Here is a 25,241-nt window from a genome sequence, read left to right as displayed (position 1 = left end):
TTCGGCATTGGTTTGAAGTCCCTGTGTCACATGACTTGGAAGCTATTGAAAAAAAAAGGCATTATTTTACATAAATTATGAATAAATATTCATATAAATTCAAATATGCACTCAAATCAAATATGAAGGGGTGTGTCTCATTTGCCCAGTGTAGTACTACAATTCGGCATTGGTTTGAACTCCCTGTGTCACATGACTTGGAAGCTATTGAAATAAATAATGATTTTCCCATAACACTGTTCTCACAATTGTAATTTATTGATGGTCCCTAAGCTAACCCCCGTTGGTTAAAAGCGAGCCATCAGAGGTGAGCTAACCGCACTTATACAACCGTCACTGGGTGAACTGACTAAAAAGCTGTCACTGGATCCTGGGTGAATGTCTGTCGAATATCCAACTTAAAACTAACTTCACCGCGGTGCGCAAGACCCGATGAATGCGGTAACTGTAGGGTTTTTTTATTTTATGATTCCTGGACGAAATCTCTCTTATCTGTGATCAAAGAAAAAAAAAATAAAATAAACAGTACCAATACCTCACTTTAAAAATACTAAAAAAAAAGTACTACATTGGAACAGTTAAGTAAAAGTATGTAAGTAGTATAAGCTGGAAAATGTAGAAGTAGCCAATTAAAATAAAAGTAGCCTACTCAAAGCAGAAAGAAAAACGTCCCATATGACTGTATACTAGTATTTATTATATCACTTGATTATTATTCCTCATGCATTAATGTAGTTGGTTGGGGTTGAACTATTTTGTATCAGACTGCAATTAATGATTGTTTTTATTTTAATCAGTTGATTATTTTCTCCATTAATTGATAGTAATACATTCTGAAAATAGTGAGAAATGTTGTCACAGTTACCCAGGGCCCAAGTGACACCTTCATAATGCTTGTTTTGTCAGTCCAAACCTCAAAATGATTAAAAATACATTAAAATAATCAAGTAAAAGTAGCAAATCTTCACATTTGTGAAGCTGGAACCATGAAATGTTTTTACATGAAAAATGACTAATACCAAAACAGTTGCCAATTAAATTTACATTTATCTGATGCTTTTATCCAAAGCGACTTACAATTGCTATACATGTCAGAGGTCGCACGCCTCTGGAGCAATTAGGGGTTAAGTGTCCTGCTCAGGGACACAATGGTGGATGGGTCACAATGGGAATTGAACCTGGGTCTCTCACACCAAAGGCATAGTCTTATCCATTGCACCATCACCACCCCAAATTTCTGTCAATTAGCCTAACTGATGTAGTTCTAGCTGAACTTCTGTAAACTGTTAAGTAATTTAATTCACATCAAAACATCCTATTGTTTAAACTCTAAATACATTTTGTGTGTAAAAAGCTTATTTTTAAAGTAACTACTTACTGAAGCTCTCATATAAAGTACAATATTTCCCTTGTGGTGATGTGGTGAAGTAGAAGTAGAAAGTGGCATGAAAAGAAAATAATGAAGTTCAGTACAAATACCTCTAATGTGTACTTAAGTACAGTACTACTTTGTTACTGTCCACCACTGGGCTTAGCTTTGGCTACCTTAAACTAATGAAAGGAATAGATATTTTTCTATTTTGGCTCTGGACAGAAAGCTATCATCCATCATGATGGTGTAAATAGCTGACCTTGAGGCACAGGGCTCTAAGTGGGAGCCCCCTACCCCTGTCATCAAGGCATTAAAATGTGCAACAAACAATTACAACACAAAACACCTTTCATAAGCTTGGCACACAGCTTGGCATACATGCGTAGGTTCTGCCATCCTACTGTAGGCCTATGTGTACAGCACTGCTGTTCAGTGGGCTCGTTTGGGGCCTAATTTCGTTTTAGTTTGATAGCCTACATTTGTATTTTTAAAATATAAGTATATATATATAAATAGTCTTTTATCATATTAACCTATTGTTATACTTTCTATTTGTTCGGGTTAATTATGAACTATAAGTAAAATTAAACTGCTAGTAAAAACTTGAGAGAATTGGCTGAGGGGCCGCTGCTGCAAATATTTGAGTGGCTCCTCCTGTAATATGCCTTATCTCACTCCAAACTTTCGATAAAACTTGAGAGCCCTGCATTATATTCACATGATTGTTCATTTTTTTATACATTAAATGTAAATAATGTAAGAGTCTGTCATTAGATCAGGTGTCTGCCTCTCTAGATACAACACCTTCATCTCAAAGATGAGAATAACTTATGGAACTAGTATTTAGTTTAGAACAGGGTCTTTGCAGATGATACCATATTTATATAACGTTTTTTAAACTTACCACAGTCTTGCTCATCGCTGCAGCTAGAACAGTCACACACAAAGTCACATTTCTTCCCAGGAGCTTCACATATTTGAGCCCAAGAACCAGCCGCTGTGCAAAAAGATAAAAGTTAACTCAAACTAATACAGATTATTAGAACTGATATTATAAACATACAGTGATTCAAATTTGGCATTGTTATCTGAAATGTCTTATCCAAATGTTAGGCTCATGTCCACAGTAGTAACAACATTATTCCTAATAAGTCCTTAATTTAAAAAAAAAAAAAAGTTGCAATACCACAATGAAAAAGTAGTCCTTTAATACAAATTTTATGGAAGTAAAAAAAGAAGCCTTTTGGATAACACCTTCAATAGAAAAATCCAGTCCAGGGATTTGGATATACCTTTCCTCAATGTATTTATTTATTTGGCTCTCTTTCAGTTCAACGGCTAGTCTCCCAGTAGTCCGTATTAAAATCACAATAAAAACAAAATCAAAACAAATCAAAATCATCTGTCCAGACTGAAAACAAGCAAGTAAGTACCTTGAGGGGGGATTTTTATTTGTGATTCAAAGGTGGAAAAGGAACCGTCAGACTGGAGTGGGGTGGAAAATACAATAGTTTCTCCTATCCTACTTTCCACTTCCCATCTTTGCTTCTGTTTGAAGGCTGTATAAAATCTTCCAGGTGACACAACACCAAGCTCTCTTATCAGGACCTGTTACTGTCAAAGGTTTATGGCACAGTTGATGCCAAAGGCCCGAGAGATGTAATCAGGTTAACAGCAGCAAAATGCCATCGGTGCAACCAAAGGTCTCTGATTAAGGCTCAAGACTTGCTTAGTGCTTCAATGACCTGACAGCTGAAAATCAGACTGAGTAGGAACATGCATCGCTGCACATTTCATAGTGAGACAATGTTCAGTTATCACACACAGCGCATGTTGCAATAACAGCTGAATAACATGTCCGATAACTTTTTACTGAGTTCGGCTGACGTCAATGAAATGAAAGAAAACTTTTTAAAACCTATTTTAAAATTGTTTCAGTTATTTCTTTCTTTCTAATGTGAATTAAAAGTGAATGTAAAGACAGAATTATCAAGTAACAACACAAACACAGATTTGCTATTTGTTGTAGTATACAGCAACACATTAGTAATTTTGATATATTCTAGAAACAAAGTATATACAGGTATGTTTTTGTGTGTGTGTATGTATATAAGTTCAAATGCACCCCCAACAAACAAATTCTGACCAGACTCCTGGAAAAAAAAAAAAAAAAAAAAAGAGCTGTCTGTCCAGTATTTCGTTATTTCTAAACACAAACGTCTATATTATGTTTTAAAATACTAAAACATTTATTAATTTATATATACTAGAATTATTGTTGGCTTCCATGTAGTCAGCTGTATATAACTATTGAGTCTATAAATACTGGAATTGAGAATGAAAGATAACCACCACATGTAAGGGTTTTTTTTGTAGAATGCTAACTATTCTCAGGTTACAAAGAAAAAAACATACTCCCAGAAAAGACAGACATGAGCTCAGTGTCCCCTATAGTAGCTACTGCCCTGTCCTGAAAGACTAAAGACAGCAGGTGAAAGTGATCAGCGCCGAGACAGGGGGAAAAAATATGTTTAAACTCTTCTGTGGATTCAGTACTTTTATAAGTGGTTGAAAGTTCTGGAAAAATGTGGATGTAAAATTACTATTTTTTGTTGTTTTTACATGTTTCAACACTATCCGCGGTGTCCTGTATACTTCTCTCTATCAATCTGTATATGATAAGCTAAGCACCAGCAGCAAAACTCCCACTGTTTGAATGGAGTCTGGTTGACTGTGCACTTACCAAACTGCAGAGTCAACAGCAGAATGAGGGCTGAGCTCCTCAATTGAAACATCTTCTTTTCCCCCTCTTCCAACGGATCCGTCTGAAGGTCTGAACACAACCTGGAGAGTCTTTGCTAGTTGACTCTGACCTCCTCTCTGTTCATGAGAGATAACACCTGGACTTTACATTCTCCCAGTATGCAACTGCGATAAACCATCATATAACAATTTCCTTCAAATTACTGTCTTCCGCACTATACACATCCTTATATTGCACAAAAACCTAAGTAGACACAGTTGGTGAAAGTGATGCAGAGGGATTGACCCCATTATGAGTTCACTGAGCAGCTAGAGGTAAAGGGCCGTAAGAGAACTCAGTTCAGCTCAGAGTTTTCTAGATGGTCTCATGCTCCATTCATGCCTCGTAGGCACAATTTATTTTATTTCAATCGAATTCAACTTGGTTCCTTGTTTATTTGTTGCTGCCCCAATATTCTTGATGACTCAATCTGTTTGTGTGTGATGGGCACTTTGAACTTTTTTAGGCTTCTGGAGGGGGAACATGACAGAAAAAGTTCCCCCCTGCCTCAAGTCTTGATTCAGTTTTGTATCTCTTCACAGTGTTTTTTTCACGTCATAGCAGGCAGCTGTGACGGGAAGTTACGTTACCGACCCAGCACGAGCAGCATACAGACAACGTTGGCGTCTAGCTGGTGAAGAAAATGGAACATTTACCAGCTTAAGAGCCATATATTTCTCTCATGGGTGCTAGTGGGTGATAAAATGGCTAAAAAGAGTAAATACTGGACTTTAAATGAAAGTTAAGATAGCTTGATGTCTGCTTGCAACTGATAGCTAACACATTAACCATACTAACTTTATGAAATGATAAAATGAAGTAAGTGTTGTGTTTGCAGCTTGTTGCACTACATGCAAAAAGATTTCAGATTTAATATCTAGATACTAAGCCAACAGCATATCTAGGATCCTCTCACTGGCAATATTACCAGAATATCATGATAGTAAAATACTGGTAATCCTCAAAGATCATCAAGTTGGTCTTATCTACCCGCTGACATACAGGCTATAACGTTGATTTACAGTTTGATGGCTGACATGAATACAACTGATCTGCTACAGAAGAAACACAGTATGCAAACATGATTAGGTCAGATTTATGAGGCCATGTGACTCTAAAACAAGTCAGAGAGTGACTGTATGTCACTCTACAAAATTGCCATGAGCAGTTATTTATTTTATAATTGTAGATGCTATTACACCCTATTGAAATTCCAAAACAATCATTTAGATCCAAACAGAGTACAAATGTGAAAAACAACAATGTTTGATATTTCTTTGCTCAAATTGTAACATAAAAATAACCCCCCCAAAAGAGTTCTTTTCTCCTCAGACTTGTCACTGTAGGTCAGTCTTAGTCTTAGATTAACGTGGTATCAAAAGCTCCTTATCGGACTCTGAATGGTTTAAAATGGCATGCTCTGCATTTTTACAAGGGGTGTTAGATAAGTGCGATGTCAGTCCAGGAAAAAGGGCGTCCAACAGAGGCTGGTCTTAGTTCAGTTCAGTATCCTTCATTGTCCCATGTCACCTCATAGTCTGGAAAGCGAGCCTTCAGTTTCTCAGTAGTTACTGCGTGGTTTGCTCTCCCAAATCCCTGTAATGAAAAGTACCACATCAATGTTCCATTAGAGTTAGAAAATAACCATTTAATTATGCTCAAATAATTAATGTTACACCATCCATCCATCCATCCATCGTCAACCGCTTATCCTGAGTACAGGCATAATGTCGCGGGGGATTAATGTTACACATTGAATTTAATTATAAATGTGAGTTGTAGTGTGTTGCTTTTACGTTTTATGTAAAGCACTTTGAATTACCTTGTTGTTGAGATGTGCTATACAAATAAACTTGCCTTGCCTTGCTCGTAGTGAAAACCCCATCATTAATAATCAGCTAACTTGGCAGCACTATGGAGCTTTTTAGCCTCTTTCAGCTCATAGTTTTGGTTTCATGGCACATTTACTCTATATACTGTTATTGTCTGCATAATCTCAGTTTTTATCCAGCAGGATTCTCTCACCATGGAGTATCCATAGACATGTATCTTCTTGGCCTGGGAATCATGTTTGATCCTCCCTCCTCCGATACACTCACAGTCCAGGAGGCCGCCCTTTTCCAGCTCCTCAGAAACCTTGTCATAGATATCAGCTGCAAGAGAAAGGATGCGACAGGTGAGCAGTGCATTAACACTGTGCTTTATATCTCATCTCTAAATACTATGCATAACAGTTAAAAATACAGTATGCTCAGTATTTCTTATTTGGGTTATGATGTAATTTTTTAGAAAAAAACATTTGGCTTTTGGCTTAATCACAACATTTGATACATTTACATTTGTTTCTAATGAACTTGTGAATGATCCGTTAGTGTTTGAGCTCCCAGCTGTTCATAGAATATGTTTATGATTCATCACAGACTGCTGCTTGTTGTTTATATTAGCTGCCTCCATCTGGTGTTTTTAATCAAGGTTTATAACTCGTCACTCGACATGTTCTGTAATTAAGATACAATCTTCTGTGTTGAAGTGAATACACTAAACAGTTTTTAATTCCTGCAGGCCTGGGCAGTGCAAGATTTAGAATTGCATAAATTGCCACATCAAATCAATCATATCACAACACAGAAAAAGTGGTGTATATATTTGCATTTCAGTGTTGTCCAGCAGAGGGCAGCGCTGACCTGCCTATAGTAAATGTAAAGCACTGTCATGACGAATATATTCACATTAGTATGTGAATTATTCATCTGTATTTTACCATAACTAACCATAATAGTGCATTGATATTAAACACACTTAAAGGCATAATCAGCCGTCAGGGGGGGTCAAAGGGTACAGATGACCCCTGCCCAAGGCCATAGGGGGGGCCCATGCAAATTGACCCCGTCTTAAATCACTGACTTAAACAATTGATATGTATTTACATAAATAAATAGATTATTATTAAAATATATTTCAACTTGTAGCAACACATCACAAGGCACAGGATACAGCTGCAAAGACGGTTACAATATAATAAGCTATAGATATTATAATTAATATCATTTCAGCTGTCACAGCCATATTATGCACACAACTTGACCAACACTTTAGTAAATGAAGCCCTCAAACTGAATTTGAGAGATGAAGTACATTTATTTGTTCACTCATAATTAGAACATAATTGAATGCCTTGCAGTAATTTCTTCAGTGTTTGATTTTACTTTTCTTTATTCACTCAATCATTGGAGGGGCTTTATTTCTCTCCTTGTATAAATGAATATAACCGTCACAGTCTAGTGAAAGAAACATTTTTTGAAATAAAACTGACCTGACCTTTTGTGTTTTATAATAATATTAAAAACGTCTATGCAAAACAGAGCATGGAGCCTGGATGGGTCTATAACACCCAATTTGGAATTTTTTGTTGGAGACTCCTTCTGTGTCATCATAAGGCTAATGGCCAAGAGCTTCTTTGAAATTGCCCTTGCTGGCAGACCTAGAAGGGTGGGTGGTTCTGGTTCTGGTTCTGGAGTGGGTGTCGATGAGTGGCTACGTTTGGAAAATGTTGTCCCTCTGTCCATAATTCCTAATGGCTGGCCTGTGTCTGACCGTAGACCATAGACTGTATGTAAGGTGCTGATCTAACTTTATGTTGATTTTGGAGGCAGTAAATTAGATTTAGAGGTGTTATTGTTTTGGCCACCTCTTCATCATGGTAACGTTAGGCTGAATACTTCACAGATATTATATTAGTCTGCATTAGTTTTAGCTAATGGTAGGTTTACGTTACTTTCATCGATCAGTGGATAATTTCCCACTAACACATGTGGGCCTAATAAACTACTAAATTGTTACAGGTCTCGGGTTTTACGGGGAGGCTTTGATGGACCCCCTGTTGGCCCTCTTTAGTTTTAAGTGCTGCTGACTCACCGTGGTACTCAGCCCAGCCGTATCCTCGGACTATATCTACCTCCGAGTCGTCTCCCTCCTCTCTGCTGTGAACTCTGATCAGGACGTACTTAAAGACGCCGGACGGGTCGATGTCTGCCTGCGGTATGTTTGCCATCAGAGCTGCAGCCTTCGTCTGCGTGCACATCTCCAGCCTTCCTCGCGACAACACAAGCAAACACGCAAACAGGCAAAATGCTTGTATTTTATTAACAAACGCCGTGTCTGTCTTCTATGGCAAGCCTACAACTCCGTAGGCCGTTTCTATTCAGACCTGGACGTAAATGGAATAACAGGAGCTCATAACAACTGAGAGCGGTTCATCCACAGTTCAGACTTCCGCCATTCAGCGAACACAACAGGATTTCCGGTCACCGCCAAAATAAAAGCCGCACAACACGTACTGAATCATGTTAGATTCAGACTGACACTGGTCTGCAAACATACCTTATCACCAGGCTGAAAGGCAGTGTTTTGTACCCTCTCGGCTTGTAAATGCCAGCAGCATTGCCATGGGGTCCTGGAAAGTGGAGTACACCTGCACATCACTGCAGCAAGGTGTGAAAACCACTGGACGTCAGCAAAGACAAGATTTTCAGGGGGTGTATTAGGTTACTCTGTAGGTCCAGATCTCAACCTGCCATACCGACTTTGAGGGCTTAGTTTTATTTTCTTAAACCACAACAGTTTTAAAGTATCCTGGTGTAAGTCTCCACCATGCATTTTTAAAGCATCTAATTGACAGGAAGCTTCTCAGATGTAGCCTACTTATTTTATTTTTATTCTTTTATTTATTTGTAGCGTGGAGAAATTTCTCTTGGCCCCTCTTCCTCCCCTGAAGGTATTCATTTTATCATATCCTTGTATGTCCTTTACCATTTACATTGTGCAAGCTAATACATCAAATAAACTAAGACTATTATTTCCTTAATTTGTTTCATCTTAATATATACTGATTTGTATATTCGCTGAATTGGTGGGGACAATTAAACAGCAAATTCACATTAACCTAAAACCATCTGAAAAAATTTATAAAAATCCGCGCTTTTATTTTGGGGGCAATGAAACCATAGCAGAAGTCATCAGAAGGACCCCTATACGTCAGTAAATCAAAGCATTCTGGTAGTTGTAGTCCAGAGCAGATTTACTGAATTGAAGGATCCAATAGACTCCTCTTTACAAAGACAAAATATTTATTATTGTTATCTGGGGTAAAACCAATGTGACCACATAGAGAGGAATGTAACATCCTTATAATTCAAAATTCATGGTGACATTCTAGTAAAAATGTTGATATACTATAAAATTTGCTTAATCTATTGTCATACACATCTAACATTAAATGAGATGAAACCAACATCAACTTTCACTAGGATTGAACAATGACATGTTATACCACAACAATACAGTAAGATGCAACAATATACATATGATTTCAACATGAAGGAGTTATAATGGATCTCAAAGCTGGCTCAGATGTTAGCACAGAGCTACATATCATGAGTTGCCTTTGCCTTTTTATGCCAGCATGCCTGGTACATATCGGAATGTCTTCATGTTGCAGCATAAACTTCTTGAAATGCAGAAAATGATAATGGTTAAGACCACTGATTAGCCTTTGAATGTAAAATTATTCACATTTGTTGACAAGGTTTTCATGCAAATCACTTTTTGGAGTGTTAGGTTGCTTTCATGTTTCACCTCAGACCTGTAAATGCATAATGAAAGCAATACATGTAATATGTAATCCAATTCAATACAGAAGCCCTTGAATCCTTGTAATAATAATAAAAATGTTCATGGTCTTACAATATGATACAATGCAATACATTAAAAAATGACCATTGAGCTGAATAAACAGATGACACAATGTCAACTAAAACTGATCACTACTTTAAACAGATTATTTGCTGCAGGGACAATGTATTAGATTTCATTACATAAATAGGTGTTACTTGTTCTGTAAAAGCACAAGTTTGACTGTTAAATCTCAGTTAAAAGACCCCGTGATTGTTTTTTTTGTGTACACTGACACACAGAGAGCATGAGCAGTGATTCAAGTCTGCTGAAATTAGTTCATAACCTCCATGTGATACAAGGTTTTTATAAATGACTTTGAATGATTTTTTTAAAGAAACTGACCCAAACAGCGTTTCCTAGAGAGGTTTTCTGTCAAGAAATGTGTATAATAAGCAAACACCTGCTGTTCACCATGTTTGTATGTTGTCTCTATGATTATTTAAATTTAAGCAGACAATAAAAATGTGAATAAAAACTGCCCCCTGAAATACAAAAACTTTAAAAATAGTGATTCCTCACATATTAAACTAGTTATTTCCATGCTGTGCCTCAAGTTACTGTGACAGTGCTATAGACTACACTCACTTTTTACTTTTCATGAATAAAAATTACATTCAGACTCCCCCCCCCATAGTACCAATGCCACTGGGGGAGTACTATGTTCTTAAACCTACAGGTCAGTTTGGTCAGTGACACAATTTTAATTTTGTTGGCTCTGTATTCCAGCACATTAGAAAATGTTATTTAGAAAAAGATTATGAAGTCCTGACTTTCTGCTCAATTTGAGGGTGTTTGCATCCACATCAGATGAACTTGCAGTTGTTTTTATACACATTCCTATAGTTTTAGTAATTGGACAAGTTAATATCACTCCTAATAAAGTCCAATAAATTCTAATTATGCAATAGTAGTCAAACCCTTCGCAGTGAATCAGTCTCCATGTTAAGAATCATTGTCCTGCTGTTAACCCAACATTATGGGGCTCTGTATAAAAAGAGAAACCATTTCTACAATGTTCACACATCCATTAAAAATTGAACTAGTGGTCGACTGATGGGTTTTTCAACAGCCAAAGCCGATATTTAGAGAGTAGGACGGACGATGGCTGATATATAATGCAGATATCAAAACAAAGAAAAGTCATGTATAATTCCATTAATCCATGCAGAGTACAATCTATTCCACAGGTTATCTTAGCCAGTAATGTGTTGTTTCAGATGGAGTTTGTATTAATTCACGAAATATAAAAATACATGGATTATGCTGTAGATTTCAGAATGTGACTGGGAGAGTGGGGTACAGTTTGTAAGAAGTGAAGTCATTCAACTGCCTTATTCTCGTCAATACAACAATTAACGTTAGCCAGTGGTTTTAGATTAGATTTGAGGTCTTTCAGGATGATACATCGGCCTTATGAGTGCAGGTATCGGCCGATGCCAATTATCTCAAAATGCCAGTTTTGCTGATTAATCGGCTGACCGAATAATTGGTCTATCGCTAATGCGAACACCCTTAAATAAAGCAGAAATTCCATTCTCTAACCTCATACGGTAATTTCAGGTCAAGTGTGCAGAATTACAGAGCCAACACACAAAAAAACAACATTATGAGTGTCTTTCTGTTTTCTGACTGCCCTGTATGTTGTTGCGGTATCTAGATGGTGCTTTCACCGCCTCCTTTCGACTTCCTATCACGAGCTCGGAGTAAGATGAAGACAAGGACTGCCACCACCAAGAGGACAAAGAGAAAGATGAGCGTTCCCCATGCTCCCGTGGTCAGGGCCTTCCTCATCCCCACACTCTCTGCTGGCAGCAAATTGCTCAAACTCAGCATATAGCCAAGAGCCCAACCCACCGAAGTGTCCCCTGCCTGGAGGAGCAACAGCAACGAATGAGAACAGCAAGTTAGTAGAAAAATGGTGTTGCAAATGAGCATCGAGGATATACTTTTTTCTTTAGGATGATGAGATTATCACCTTCTTCTGGAAGGAAATACGTGCGAACGACTGCTCATCAAAGCTGTATCCTTTCAACATGAGAATCTTAATGAACACCGAGGAAGCACAGTAGTCCTGCAAACGAGACTTTTCCTCTGGAGCAAGAAACAGCATCTGGAACAAAAACCAACACTGTGTTAAAATGAAACTGAAAATTACGCTCATCTGCCCAAATGTATATGGGGTGTGGAGTGCCCCTCTAGAATAATTATTGTTATTGGTTAACTTGTGAGTGCATTGCAAGAGTCTACGGCTATGCTAGTGGCTCTGTTAGTCTGTACACAGTGGTGTTTTCCAGGGCTCTATGCTAAATTTCTTCCCAAGGAGTACATGTGCTCCTAAAAGAAAAAAATTTAAAAAACACAGTTTAATTACATTTATATTTACACTGTGTGTGTGTGTGCATGCTCACTCTCCTTGAGTGCAATTATGATATGAAAACCAGTGGATGACTTTAGAAGTGAAGACCCTAGTATCTAACAAAATGCACCTGACAAAGCTAAATAGTCAGTTAGCAAAACCCAATCCTTGCTTATCTTATCCCTTTTGCCTTATGTCCTCGACTAATAGTTGGACTTGTATTGAGGATCTTCAGGAGGAGGATGTTTTTGCATAATGGCCTGCTCCTGCGAAAGTAAAATAGTATGAACCCTTAGTTTTATCATTTATTCATTCCATTAACCATGAAACTGGCATGGGCTCTTTCTCTAGTATGGTCTCTGAGAATTACAGTCTCTGTCCATGTGGTCTTGTCCGTCTTGCTCTTGGAATGTATATAGTGAGGCCCCACAAAGAATCGTGAAGATGCCGTGAAAGAAGAAACCAGATGCTGTCCATATTGTACAATATATTTTGATCTTCAACCCGTCAGTGTTTTGTTTTATCATTTCATTATGTGTTGAGTACTTGCAGACTATTTCCACAACAGATTATGGAAGGATGTTATCTTTACTAGCACACTGTGTGCTCTAATCATTTTCCCGGTTCGCACAAATCTATTTATAGCGGCAAATGTGAGTGAAATACTCGCACTGTTGAGTCCTGCTTTGGGGGAAACGCTCACAGTGACAAAGCTAACATGCTGATATTTAGTGAAATGTATATGTCAAGGTTCTGGAGTGGTGTGTGTGTGCGTTTCATGTTTCCTGTTTTACTTTGTAGTTTGTCTGCCCCTAGTGTCCTTGTCTTGTTTTACTTCCTGTATTCAGTTAGTCTTACCCTCTCACTTGTTGCGTGTTCATTGTTCTGCACTGTGTATGTTGGCTCCCGTGTTTCCTCTGTTTGTTTGGATTTTTACTTTCTATTGGACTCTTGGAGCAGTTCACACTATGAATTAATGTTCTGTTGTCATCAGGCAATTAACCACAGTTCAAATGTAAGTTTTTCATGTTTCATGTAAATTAACACCACTCAACTACACCTCTGCGTCATAGTGCCTGAAATTCCCTGTCTCTAGTGCTATGCTGCTGACCCAACAGCATAATGTTTACCATGTTCATTATCTTAGTTTAGATATTTAGTAATTAATCAAATATGGGCCTGATGGCAGTGGATAAAAAATTTAAAGGATCGCCAAATGTATTACTATTGATGACTTCATCATCCAATGAATGTAGAAAGTGGAACAACATATTTCATCTTGACATCTTTGACCCGACACTGAATGAGATATTCTAATTAAACAGAACCTAAACAGAAAAGAACATTACTTGTTCGAATGTCATCCTGCACACAGTTGCAGCTGCCTCCTGCAGTTGTGAAGGAGTATGCACACTGATGCCGGTGATCCGCTGCAGGAAGGAGTGAATGTAGAAGAATGCAGAGAACGCCTGATAACATAGAAAGAGGACAATACAAAACTCAGACTGGGGGCAATTACTACACTGAAAATAATTTAGCTTTAATAGCAATAGAATGACACAAATAATGTGTACAGCCTATATTTTTCTATGCACTTTGAGTTGAGGCCATGTTGTGCTTCTTCTAGTGTGTCGCCTACTGTCAAAGTCTGTACGTTGTCAGTACATCTGTACAAAGTCACAACACAGATTTCCGTGCAGTTATTGTCTGCTCTTTAGGTAACATAATTCTTTAAGCGTACAAGTACCATACTTTATTACAATTCCTCCACTACATTTCAGATAAGCAAAAATCTGAATCATCTGACAGTTGTAAGACATGCTACATTATAAATATGATGAACTTATAAAGATACTAATTAGTTTCACTTTTAACACCAACACTGCATTTTTGTGCGTGCGTGCGTACGTCTCTCTCTCTCTCTGATTTACATGCTTATAATAAATTAAAAACAGACCATTCCATATAATTATTTGATAGCTATTACAATTTACTTGTAATAGAATATTTTTATATTGTGGTGTTGCTACTTTTACTGAAATGTCACATCTTGTGCTCTCAAGTCCAGTCTGTTCATAGGTTTCCATTTAAAATATGCAAGCATCTTTTATATTTTTGTTTGTGTGCTGTACAGTCATGTTTGCAATGTTTCTAATCTTTGACATACAGAATACAGCATGGCTGTCTGTGGTTCCTAAAATGGAAACTAATTCTAACTTTGTAAGAGTCGCTAACAATTTAGTCTATGATGCTATCAGTGTGTATAAGCCATCTGTATCTGCTCCCTTCCGTCTTTCTTACCATGAAGCTACCGGTGACATTTGGCTGGAAGACTTTGTCAAAGGAGCATTTGGAGAAGGGGCAGCTGTCGAAGGAGAAAATCTCAGACACGTTGCCCACACAGTGTTCATAATGTCCGCCTCCTTGTACTGTCAGAAAGGCCTGGGAGTTGTAGGAGCTGGGTTTGTACTTTGATGTACACGGAGAGTTGAATATACTGTTCAACTTTAAAGTTGTGTTGTAGCCTGCAGGATAGCAGGGGTGAGTGACTGACTCAGAGTAACCCTGAGACTGAGATAGAAAGAGATAGATAGTGATTACAACAAACCCATTAAAATACTTTTAGAATTATTAATTTTTAAATGCACATAGATACTTATTAGATTTGTTACAGCAGCTACCACATTCAGTCCTTGCACAACTGCAACAGCGATCTACCTACATGACTTAAGTTAAAAATACATAAATAGTAAACAAATAAGGTAAAAATATACTAGAACCTATAATAATACTAAAAGCTAAAAACATCGATTAAAAAACAAAAAAACAACAAACTATAAATAAGAACCCCAATGTTACATGAGTTATTTCACACCACGGCCAATGTGCCACAATTATGTACTTTGTAGACTACTACTATGATTGTGAAATTTTCTCTTCCATTATACAGTAATTAGAACCTTTTATTGGGAAATTTTAGCTGATCATTGATACTTTATATCAAAGCATACATTAAAACTGTTCTGGGTTGCTTCAGTTTGAGTGTGGGTGTTACATTACCTTCACTATATGAGCCAGCAGTCCCTTGAGGACCTGGTCCTGTCCATAGCACAGGAAGCTGTGTGTGTACAGAGAGTACTCCTGGCCATAAAGACGCAGCTTTATCATGTCATTTTTGTCCTCTACTTTCTCCTGAGTTGCAAATGTTATCTGGGTAGACGCCCCGCCAAAATCAAGAGCTCCCACTGTGGGCCTGCCAGGGCTGAACCAGTGCCCCACGAAACCATACTGCAAAGATATAATAATGGAAACCAAACAGAAGGTAAGGGGGGGGGGTTCTTGTTAATTTCAAGGTACAAGGCTGTTTATTTGTCATTATGCAGCACAAAGTTGTATAACGAAACAAAGTTTGTAGTCCCTTCATGCTACACACACAGAACTTAACATATAAAAATAAATAAATACAATATATACAGTGATTGATCCCCACTGACAAGCTGACAACAAGTTGCCACCTCTGACATGAGGGTATAGTGATCATTATTGTTGGAGATGCCACTAGGTGTCATCAGTCACTCTAAATAAGCTTTAAAAGTGTCAAACCTGTAGCCGCAGTCAATCTTTGCAACATTTAAGTGCAAATATTTTAAAATTAACTAATTAATGGGACTTTATTCTAATGCATGGTGCTTTTTAACACCATACTGGTTCACAAAAGTACAATTACCCTTACAATTACCCTCATTAGTTCACTGCACATCGATCATTTCTAAATTAATCACCCTTTGACTCCGGTGGCCTTGAAAACGCCACGTACTGCAGATTAAGAAAACACATGCAAATATACAAAACTGAAGCAAATTAGGAAACATCGGAAGCAGCGCAGATGACAATGGAAACTGTTTGCAGGGAGCACTAAAGAGTGATGGACATGGCTAGGACACATTGTTGTCGCCATGGTTTGTGACTCATGGAGTTACTTATGGCGGCTATCCGTAAGTGGTTTTGGAAACTAAACTAAAAAATTTTGTGTTTTTTTTTTGCTGGGACAACAAGTGTGCCCCAGGGGTGTGCAGCATTTTTTGTAAATGCTGTGTGTGTGTTGTCCAAATGATGTTTCCTTGATTTGCTTGTGTTTTGTCTGTTTGCATGTGTTTTCTGTGTTTAAGCTGCCATGCGCTGAGCTCTTAGGGACACAGTATTTGACTCTATGGATGATTTAGATCAAAATACTGGCAGCTACTTTTACAAATCCCTACTGATTAAGGCCTACTGACAAGTAGGCAAGGTTTGGGTTTGCAGATGGACAGTGGGGACATGTCCCTATCATAAATTTGGGAAGACAGAAATGTCACTACCAATATTTGAGCGAACTTATTCCCTTTCCCTTTGGAGTGAAGTCATATTAGATCATTCCAATGTGCCCACCCAGAAGCTACATCAAGTTACTGGCCGAGACACATGTGACTATGCTAAGCCGCAAACAGCTGTTTCGACATGCCTCCCACCGCTGATTTTGACAAAGATTTGTTCATAAGGTAGGGGGTGGATTTTTGCATCCCTACCAACGTTGGGACCAAACCTGAGCCTATACACACAAGTTATGGCACCTTTATGAAGTTCTCCAAGAGGTAGTTGACTGTGACCCAGCCGTATGCCCCCTCATCTTTACCGCTCAGTATGGCCGCCCCCTTGTAGCTGAAAGGGTAGGACTGGATTTTGTGTCCCACTTCCTGCAGAATCTGATCCGTCTGCTCTGGGCTGGACATTCTGGTTGGGAGAAACAAGAGTCTTACTCCCTCCGTCCCCAAGTGGATTCATTCCATACAGACATCTGAAGACAGGATTTCTACTCGATTACATATTAGTAATTATGCAAGTACATTTTATTCCTGCTTTTCTTCATTCAAATTGTTTAATCCAAAACATCCTTTGCATGCATCAAGTCATGTTTATCATAACAATACCTTTAAGACTCTGTCATGCCAATCCCCCAAATCCATGCCCAAATCCTATCAACTAATCTATCAGATCAATTAACAAAGATTTCTCTGAGCAGCAGTGTAAGAAAAAGCCTGAGCTGCAACCAGCACTGAGGGGAAGTAATGGAGAGAGCGGTAACAATCAATTTAAGTACATTGTATGGAGTTACAAGTGCAAAGGGATTTTTTGAGTGCACAGACAGATAAAAGAAAATAGTCTTGCCTCTCACTCAAATTGTAGCATTTGGACATGTTTGCACTAGCAAATGATTTACATATTCACTTCCAACTAAATGATTGGGCAACTGTTTTCTGCTGTGCATTTTCATAAAGTCAAACCTCACCTACTTTGTGCACTCAAAGCTTCATGCACCTCATAGGTATGGCAAGATGCTATCAAGATGGCCAGTCTAAGGCCCACCTGTGCAATACCCATGCTGTCTGATCAGCATCTTGATATGCCACACCTGTGAGGTGGATGGATTATCTCGGCCAAGGAGAAGTGCTCACTAACACAGATTTTGACAGATTTGTGAATAATATTTGAGCAAAATAGGCCTTTTGTGTACATAGAGAAAGTCTTAGATCTTTGAGTTCAGCTCATGATGAATGGGGCAAAAAACAAAGTGTTGCGTTTATAATTTTGTTCAGTGTAGTTAACACAAGAAATGCCATTTTGAATGCACTTTGTCTTTATCCCTCTGAAAGTGCTCACAGGCAACAATATAATTCATGTAAATTCATCTGTCTGTCTCTGACATGATTACAGGGCAGTGTTCATTCACTGTGTTCATTCATTTTATATCTAATACATGCTTTAATGCTATCTTATATTGTATAAGGTACATAATTATGTTTCAAAGAGGAGTTGAAGATTCTCGTTTTATTTTTTTACATACTGTAAGACAGTAATAGGACTAGAACTGAGGTGAAGCATTGTATGTGAAAGAAAAACAAAGTCACATAGAAACCAATCAAACAAACACAGACAGAGAAAATCTGGTCACACAGACACACGCTGACTCACTGCAGAAGCCTCATGCCAGCTGTGGCTCCCAGGTACACAGGCGTGAGCTTGTGCCTTTCTGTTGGGATGTCCTTCACTGCCTGGTCCAGACATGCCTCTAAGCTCCGCCCTGCTGCTCCTTGTTGCCCTGCATAGCTAGAGATTCCTCCGCCTGAGTGGTGAAAAGGATAAAAAAAAAAATAATAAAACAAACCTTCTGCTGAGCTTATAGACTTGCAGAATCTTGTTCTTGTGTTTGCTCATTACAATGTTAGCTGTTGTGACCCACATGCATTATGATGCAACTGATCACACCCACAATACCAGAAATGTCCCTGCTAGTCTGTGGCGAAAAAATACTGCATGACAATCTACTCACAGCTGTGGGGTGAACTTTGAATCAATGTTCCTATTCATTGCTTTTCACAACTTAACCTGAAAAATTGATTTGAAGAAGAATATCTTAATTATTCTTTACTGTTACCAGAAGTCCCTGGTTATAGAAGGCGTCATAAATACATTGTGAGGAAAACAAATGTTACCAATATTTATGGAATTCTTGTAGCACTTAAATTGTGTTTCATTCAGCAATTTGTAATTTTGCATGTCATTCTCAGATATCTATCTGCAGATCAAAGTTCACTTCTGACTGGGTTTTTGTTTACAATTACGAAACATGACAATGTAAACACCATGTTCATGGGAAAAAATGTATTTATCTAAGCCAAGAAAACATTAAGACCCTTTGGCATAATGGGAGTGGCAGGGCACAAAACTCAACTCTGACTCATTCATGTGATAATTTAATTTACAGTTAACAGTTGGCACTCGAGTTTAACAAGGAAACAACTTTCTAAAATACAATTTATTAGTTTTAAAGCAAAAAAACAAAGTAGATAGTTGGTGTTATAGCAAGTGCATATTCCTGGTATGATTTCACTATCACAAGATTAAATTTATAGTCAAACAAAAAAAAAAACTGTGTCCTAAAAGGTTTGTACCATGCGCTTTTACAGATGTCGGCAGCTGTAGCTGATTCTCAGCAGTTATGCGCGTTCATTGGGCAACTCAACACAGTTGTGTAAGGGTTCAAAACACTGTTTATGATCAATATGGCACTATATCGATTAACCTTAATTACCTTAAATGATGGACTTTATCAATCATGCTTACAACTTGCATGTTGAATGGAATTTACAAATTAGACACCGTAGGCCTACTTCCACATGACATGAATTCAGTACTATCGTAACAAAAGATCTCAACAGCAACCCAGAGAAAATGATTCATCAATAACAACCTTTCAGATCACTCCCACAGCTCATTCTACTTCTCGTCTGTCCACTTGCATGTTTTAACAGCCTTACATTTTCTTACAACATATTTCTGCACCACCTCTGCAGCATTAATCCGGAAAGGTGATTTTTAAAAGCTTGTAACTTAGTAACTTGATATCTTGTGCGCACAAGTTATTATCTTGTGTGCACACAAGATAGCCTAATTCACTTTGATGAACAAGATAATAACTTTTACAAACAAGATATGTTATGGGCACAAGATAAAAAAAATATCACTTTATGGGAATTTAGGGGCTCCGTATAAACCACTTTTCTTTGTGGTTTATGTGTACGCTCTGTATGTTCCAAACAATCATCTATGAAATATCTTGCTGAAATATGCCAAAATATAAGCTGCTAATGGTCATCATGACAAACCAGGCAGCTAACTTATGAAGCGTGAAACAGAAGCCATATATTGGTAAACCAAACTACAACATACTAAGCATAAGAATGAACAGAGGAGGAACAGATGGAGATGCAACAGTGGTTTAAAACATTTCCATGGTTCCTTCTTTATTTTGACTGTGAATGTTGTTTGCTAGACTACGGACTACTGTCCCCTGGTACCAGAGTGTTTTGGATTTTGGTGGAGAAAGTGCTTACACTTACCCTTAACATCACATTCACTGTGCTGGGTGACCACACCAGTGCCATTTTGCTTGTCCGCTGGCCACTTGTAAATATACAAAGCTGTGTGTGAAGATCCAGCATCCAAGACAATCCCATACTGCAGAGAGTAACAGGCAGAAAAAAAACAAAGAGGTAAAAGGAGCATTTCCGAAAGATCATTAAGTTTACAGCCTTAAAAAGGGAGTCCAGTTAAGTAAACATGAAAGTTTTATGGGGTGGTGGCCCTAAATTTTGGCATCTGGAAGGCATGTCGCTGCAGAATAGGTTAATGACAATGTTCAAAGACACAAGTACACATATGGTGGACAGATTACACTGCAGCCCATCTACAAACACTAACACAGGACTATTAGCCTACATTTAAACATTGCACATCTTCACCTTTGTGTATTCTGATTTGACTTTAAAAACAAAAACAAATAAAAAAGGAATTTCACAATAAAATTTTGTTTTTCCCATCAGACACTTCCTGGTTTTTTTTGTGTGTACAAGAAAATGTTAGAGGAGCTTATATTACACTTTTGCTCCCCTGCTTGCATTCAGGCAATTCTGTGTGGTGAAGAAGAATACATTTTTTTTTAAAATTGTGTGACATGAGCCAGAACAAAAACATACTCATTTTGCAAGGCAATCTAAGGAAATTTACATATTGAAACAGCTGCAGGAGTGTTCATAAGGCATGTATTGAGGGCAAAGATTCATTTAACATACAGAAACCTTTTGGATCTGGGACTCGTTAACATGGGAACATATGTTTTACTCTTCAACTTCACAGTGAATCAAAAGGAATTCCGCTTCAGTTCTCAGTAGTATGCAGCATTATGACTTGTACAAATTATTGTGCATCTCATTGCTCATGAGAGGATTCCCATTGGGTATTGGCAAAGCAAAGCCTTTCAACCTTGTAGCCTTTGTGGATAAGAGAAAATGCCATGAAATAGCAAGAGCTTATCATAGAGGAATTTCTGGCAAACGAGAGCTTTGTTCACTAGCGAGTTTGGTAGACATTTACAACTCTCAGAGATGAGAAGGCAGCCAGATGGCTCACTTGTTAGCCACTTCCATCATAAGCTCAAGGAAAAAAAACAATGCGTCTCCAACCTCCAACAACTTGTTCTAGCTTCTGACGTCATTACAGAGATCTGCAACGTCATTTCACATAGTCAAAACTCTAATTCAAGATATCTATAATTACATTTCGACTATTTGAGATATCAATAATCAAACTTAAATTCAAGATATCTATGACTTTATAACAGATACTTACAATTAAACAATACTATTTTGACAAGTTGTAATTCCAGTTAAAGATATCTATAATTTCATTCTGACCAGTTAAAACTTAAATTAAGATCTCTCACATAATTAGGAGAAAATGCCTCCATTTTTATATTTTGGTGAGTGCAATGCACTTCCATATCTTGCCAATCTTCTTGGATGCATCGGTCAAACACAGACTTTCACCCAGGAGACCACTGTTCTTGTCCCATGTGAAACCAGAAGTCCATGCTGAAAAATTTTGAGTATACGTGCGATATGTCGAGTTACATCATGTGAATTTAGGTGCGGTTTTTGATTCAGCGATGTCCACTCTAAACAATTGGCCAGAAACTGTTTCTTCCAACTAAGGAATATTTCCAATTTAAGAACACTGGTGTCAAAGGGTGAGTTGGAGATGATCATTCATGCTTTTATTTCCTTCTCGTTTAGATTACTGTAACAATCTTTTTACTTGTTTGAGAAAGAAGGAGCTTTACCGTCTCCAGGCTGTTCAGAACTCTGCTGCAAGGCTTTTAACTCACATTAACAAAAGTGCTCACTTCACACCTGTTTTAGCATCACTTCACTGGTTACCAGTCCAGTTTAGAATTCAATTTAAAATCCTAGTTCTTACTTTTAGAGCCTTGCTCTACATCTCTGAGCTGATACAGCTTCATACTCCCACCCGTAGCCTGAGGTCATCAGGTCAGAGGTTGTTAGTGGTTCTCCACACTCATTTTAAAACCAGAGGGGATCGATCGTTCCGAGCAGTGGCAGTGTGGAATGCATTGCCTCCCTTTCTACATTGTGTGAATTCTGTCGATTCTTTTAAAAAAGCAACTGCAGACTGTGCTATTCAAGCAGTATTCAAGTTAAACGAGGGTTTTTTGTTTGCCATTTGTATTTAAATTTTCTTATGCATTGTATTTTACTTTGTTGTATTGTATCACATTTTATTGTGATGCACTGGATTTTTTAAATCGGTGAAAAGGTGCTATACAAATAAAGTTTACTTACTTACTTCCTAATGTAACATACTACTTATTTTAATCCAAACCATGATCTTTTCCTAAACCTACCAAGTGGATTCCTACAACTGCTTCACACTGTTACCCACATGTTTATTGGTACTCATAGTCACAGTTCGTGTTGGGGAGCGGTCATATATGTTGTTTCATTTAGGTATGAAGACATGTTGGGAAATAAAGATCATCATCAATAACTGAAAAGAAGATTTTACATCTTATAAAATATATAATTTTCTTACCATTATCTGAAGCATTAGAGGAAGAAAAAGTACTGACTTTCCTGTACTTTTTTGCAGAAAATACTTCCTCAAATGCCACTGCGATCAAAAACTGTGATGAAAAACCTGTTGCTCAGTGCTTCCACTTCCACTACAATGTAGACACAGATTACAGCTACTTTGACTTCTGCTTAAATAAAAGGAACCTCAGAAGGTGTATAAATCCAGCCATGCAAGAAGGTATGCAATTGACGAGCAAAGGAAAGGGATCACACACACACACACACACGCACACACACACCTTTCCACAGTCAGGCATTTGCAAACACACAACTTCCTAAAATCAGTACAACAGGTGAACAGTAGCATCATGTGCAAGCCTGCCTTGTTATTTGTCATATTTTCTCATTACTGCTGTGCAGTCAGTTGTTAAGGACTCGCTCTAACACTTGCCAAAGACAAAGAGGAGCTCTAATGATCTGTTTTGTCCTTTCATGTGATAAACTATGGAAACTGTTGTACTTGTCTCCCTGAAAAACTTAAGAAAACCCCGTCCTTTTGTTGTGACTGGTTGACTACATTGTTGCAGAGTGAAAGAGCTGTTATGGTTATACTATAAAAGGAACCATGGGATATTTAGCCAGTAACACAAAAATGAGGGAGCAGGGGGAACCAAAGCTGGATTTCACATGCGCCGCAATCCTGCTCTGAATGCCAATAAAGGACTACATTACAGTTTCATGTCTTTCTTGCAGTTATTAGATATAAAGGGAAAATAATTCATACAAATAATAAAAATAAAACAAAACAGTGTTTCACTAGTTCAGTTCATTAATACTTTAATTCACCAACCGCGCCACAGGTTTAGTCTTTAATACCATTCGTTTCACTACAATGAGGCAACTATTCAGTTGATCACCTGAGTGCATATCACACCATTACTGATGACAGGCAGCCTTGTGATAAGCAAATAACATACATTTAGCAGTGATCAAGAACCAAGCATTAAGAGAAGATAGCATTTTCATGTTTCTACAGGTAAGATTATTGCTGACTGATGGTTTGAAAATGAAAATGCAGTCTGTTTCATTTCATTCATATAGGGTTTCTTTGGAGTTGCCCTTTTCTTTTTGCATCAGAATTTACAGATACAGTTTCAATTTGACTTTATTTAATATTGTCAGTCCTGGACTTCTATAGCCTTGAGGTTCAATGGCTGAGCAGAGAATATGAAGCCAACGCCAGACTTCAAAGACAGGGGATTCAATTGTGAACTTGCAGGGAAACAAAAGAGTAAACTAGGCCATCATCCAATTAGAACTATGTCACATAATCCTCTAATGCCTCATATTTCTGTGTAACACCTTTTGTGCACAACAGAGCTTTTGGTTAAGACAACTTAACACGCTGATAAACACTGATCCAAAAATACCCAACGGAACAGACCTTACCATGAACCCCGGCGCCTCCTGAACATCCTCAGTGGGGATAGTCAGGAGCAGGATTGCAACAAGTCCAAACACCAGCAGTGCGACGGGGACGAGAGGATGAGCCGAGCGCTGAGCCATGAAGTGAAAGTGAGAAGTGCTGCTCCTCTTTGCGTCTGCTGGAAATTTGAGCACTGACTTAATAGCGGCCAAGTGGGAGCAGTAGGGCTTCCCGATGGCTAGGCGTTATCACAGCCCGCCTGTGGTTCACGCTTCACCTGCTGCCTGCCTCCTGTTTTATATTTCACTTGAGCTAGCAACGCCTGACCTGAATTTATGTCCCGAGCCAAGTCCTCCTCCATGTGTCTAAAACCTACAGTGAATGAAAACAGCCCCAAGGCTAGGCTTCTGGTGCCATGGAGGGGAAAATGTCTTAGTTCATTCACATTCAACCGTTAGCCCATTTAGGTCGGAGCTCCACATCTCCACCTCGTCATTTCCTTGTTTAGTGAAGACGGGGACAGAAAATCACATGTTTCACAATTATTTAATCATTAACAAGAAAAGCAAGGGGTGGCCTGAACTGGCAGAGCTCCAGCTTGTAGGCTATTGGACGGCAGGGATGGTTGTTGTTTTAGTAGTTTAGTATTTGCATGTGAATGGGTGCAGCATTAAACCTGACTTCCCAATTGCATGCTCATTTGAATGTCTGAGTAAAGCATGGAAGTTTTCGTTAGAGGCACATACTTTCTTTGTACATTTACTTTTTTAAAAGTCTATTTTTGCTGAAATCCTGTTCAGACGGTGTCTAAATTTAGCAGAATGTATAATGAGTTATTTTGAACTTGAGCTTCTGAATATTGCACTTGAGCTATTCATGTTGTCTCTGGGGGCACTGCTTTTTATTTTGCATCCTTTGCAATATGCTGAATATTGCAAAAAAACCAAATACTGTTAAAGAACCGTCAATCTGAGTTTAGATAGATTCTCCTGGAAAAATAAAGACATTAACACACAGCTAGTTTACTGCCTCCTGTCCAATGACAAACTTACACATGTTGAATCATACATGATACACACACACCA

At 38.1% G+C, this 25,241-nt stretch overlaps 3 protein-coding genes across 4 annotated transcripts in view; all 3 read right to left on the bottom strand.

The window, feature by feature from the left end:
* The window catches only part of mamdc4 (MAM domain containing 4), a 36,576-nt gene extending 32,386 nt beyond the window's left edge, over nt 1-4,190 (bottom strand). For both annotated transcript variants that reach the window (XM_046067764.1, XM_046067765.1), the window contains exons 1-2: nt 4,116-4,190; nt 2,277-2,369 (exon numbers count right to left, since the gene is read on the bottom strand). In XM_046067764.1, the coding sequence (XP_045923720.1) occupies nt 2,277-2,369; nt 4,116-4,167 (145 nt within the window). In that variant the 5' untranslated portion in view covers nt 4,168-4,190. The remainder of the gene's footprint in view (nt 1-2,276; nt 2,370-4,115) is intronic.
* A 1,067-nt stretch (nt 4,191-5,257) lies between these two features.
* phpt1 (phosphohistidine phosphatase 1) lies at nt 5,258-8,469 on the bottom strand. Its single transcript, XM_046067251.1, has 3 exons — nt 8,091-8,469; nt 6,201-6,328; nt 5,258-5,771 (listed from the first exon to the last, which is right to left on the bottom strand). Exons 1-3 carry the CDS (start codon nt 8,254-8,256, stop codon nt 5,679-5,681), a joined length of 387 nt encoding a protein of 128 aa, XP_045923207.1. The 5' UTR covers nt 8,257-8,469; the 3' UTR covers nt 5,258-5,678.
* Nucleotides 8,470-9,098: 629 nt separating this feature from the next.
* On the bottom strand, nt 9,099-24,691 carry entpd2b (ectonucleoside triphosphate diphosphohydrolase 2b). The gene is made up of 9 exons (XM_046067250.1): nt 24,180-24,691; nt 20,202-20,319; nt 18,274-18,424; nt 16,875-17,034; nt 15,325-15,552; nt 14,566-14,835; nt 13,614-13,733; nt 11,884-12,018; nt 9,099-11,777 (listed from the first exon to the last, which is right to left on the bottom strand). The coding sequence occupies exons 1-9, from the start codon at nt 24,294-24,296 to the stop codon at nt 11,562-11,564; spliced, it is 1,515 nt and encodes a 504-aa protein (XP_045923206.1). The 5' UTR covers nt 24,297-24,691; the 3' UTR covers nt 9,099-11,561.
* Nucleotides 24,692-25,241: the final 550 nt, after the last annotated feature.

Source organism: Micropterus dolomieu, linkage group LG13 (assembly GCF_021292245.1).
Source record: "Micropterus dolomieu isolate WLL.071019.BEF.003 ecotype Adirondacks linkage group LG13, ASM2129224v1, whole genome shotgun sequence".
Taxonomy (NCBI): Eukaryota; Metazoa; Chordata; class Actinopteri; order Centrarchiformes; family Centrarchidae; genus Micropterus; species Micropterus dolomieu.
The sequence above is the reverse complement of the archived record's forward strand: the minus strand, read 5'-3'. Positions and strand labels throughout refer to the sequence as shown.

Bases quoted from the DNA above. Each gene is read 5' to 3' on its own strand.
- phpt1 (XM_046067251.1), bottom strand. From the start codon at position 8,256: ATGTGCACGCAGACGAAGGCTGCAGCTCTGATGGCAAACATACCGCAG. The intron at 6,329-8,090 runs GTGAGTCAGCAG...TTTCTCTTGCAG, and splicing joins CGGCTGGGCTGAGTACCACG to CTGATATCTATGACAAGGTT. The intron at 5,772-6,200 runs GTGAGAGAATCC...TTTTCATTACAG, and splicing joins ATGTCTATGGATACTCCATG to GGATTTGGGAGAGCAAACCA.
- entpd2b (XM_046067250.1), bottom strand. From the start codon at position 24,296: ATGGCTCAGCGCTCGGCTCATCCTCTCGTCCCCGTCGCACTGCTGGTG. The intron at 14,836-15,324 runs GTAATGTAACAC...TTTCTATCTCAG, and splicing joins TGCTGGCTCATATAGTGAAG to TCTCAGGGTTACTCTGAGTC. The intron at 13,734-14,565 runs GTAAGAAAGACG...CTATGTTATCAG, and splicing joins ATGTCACCGGTAGCTTCATG to GCGTTCTCTGCATTCTTCTA.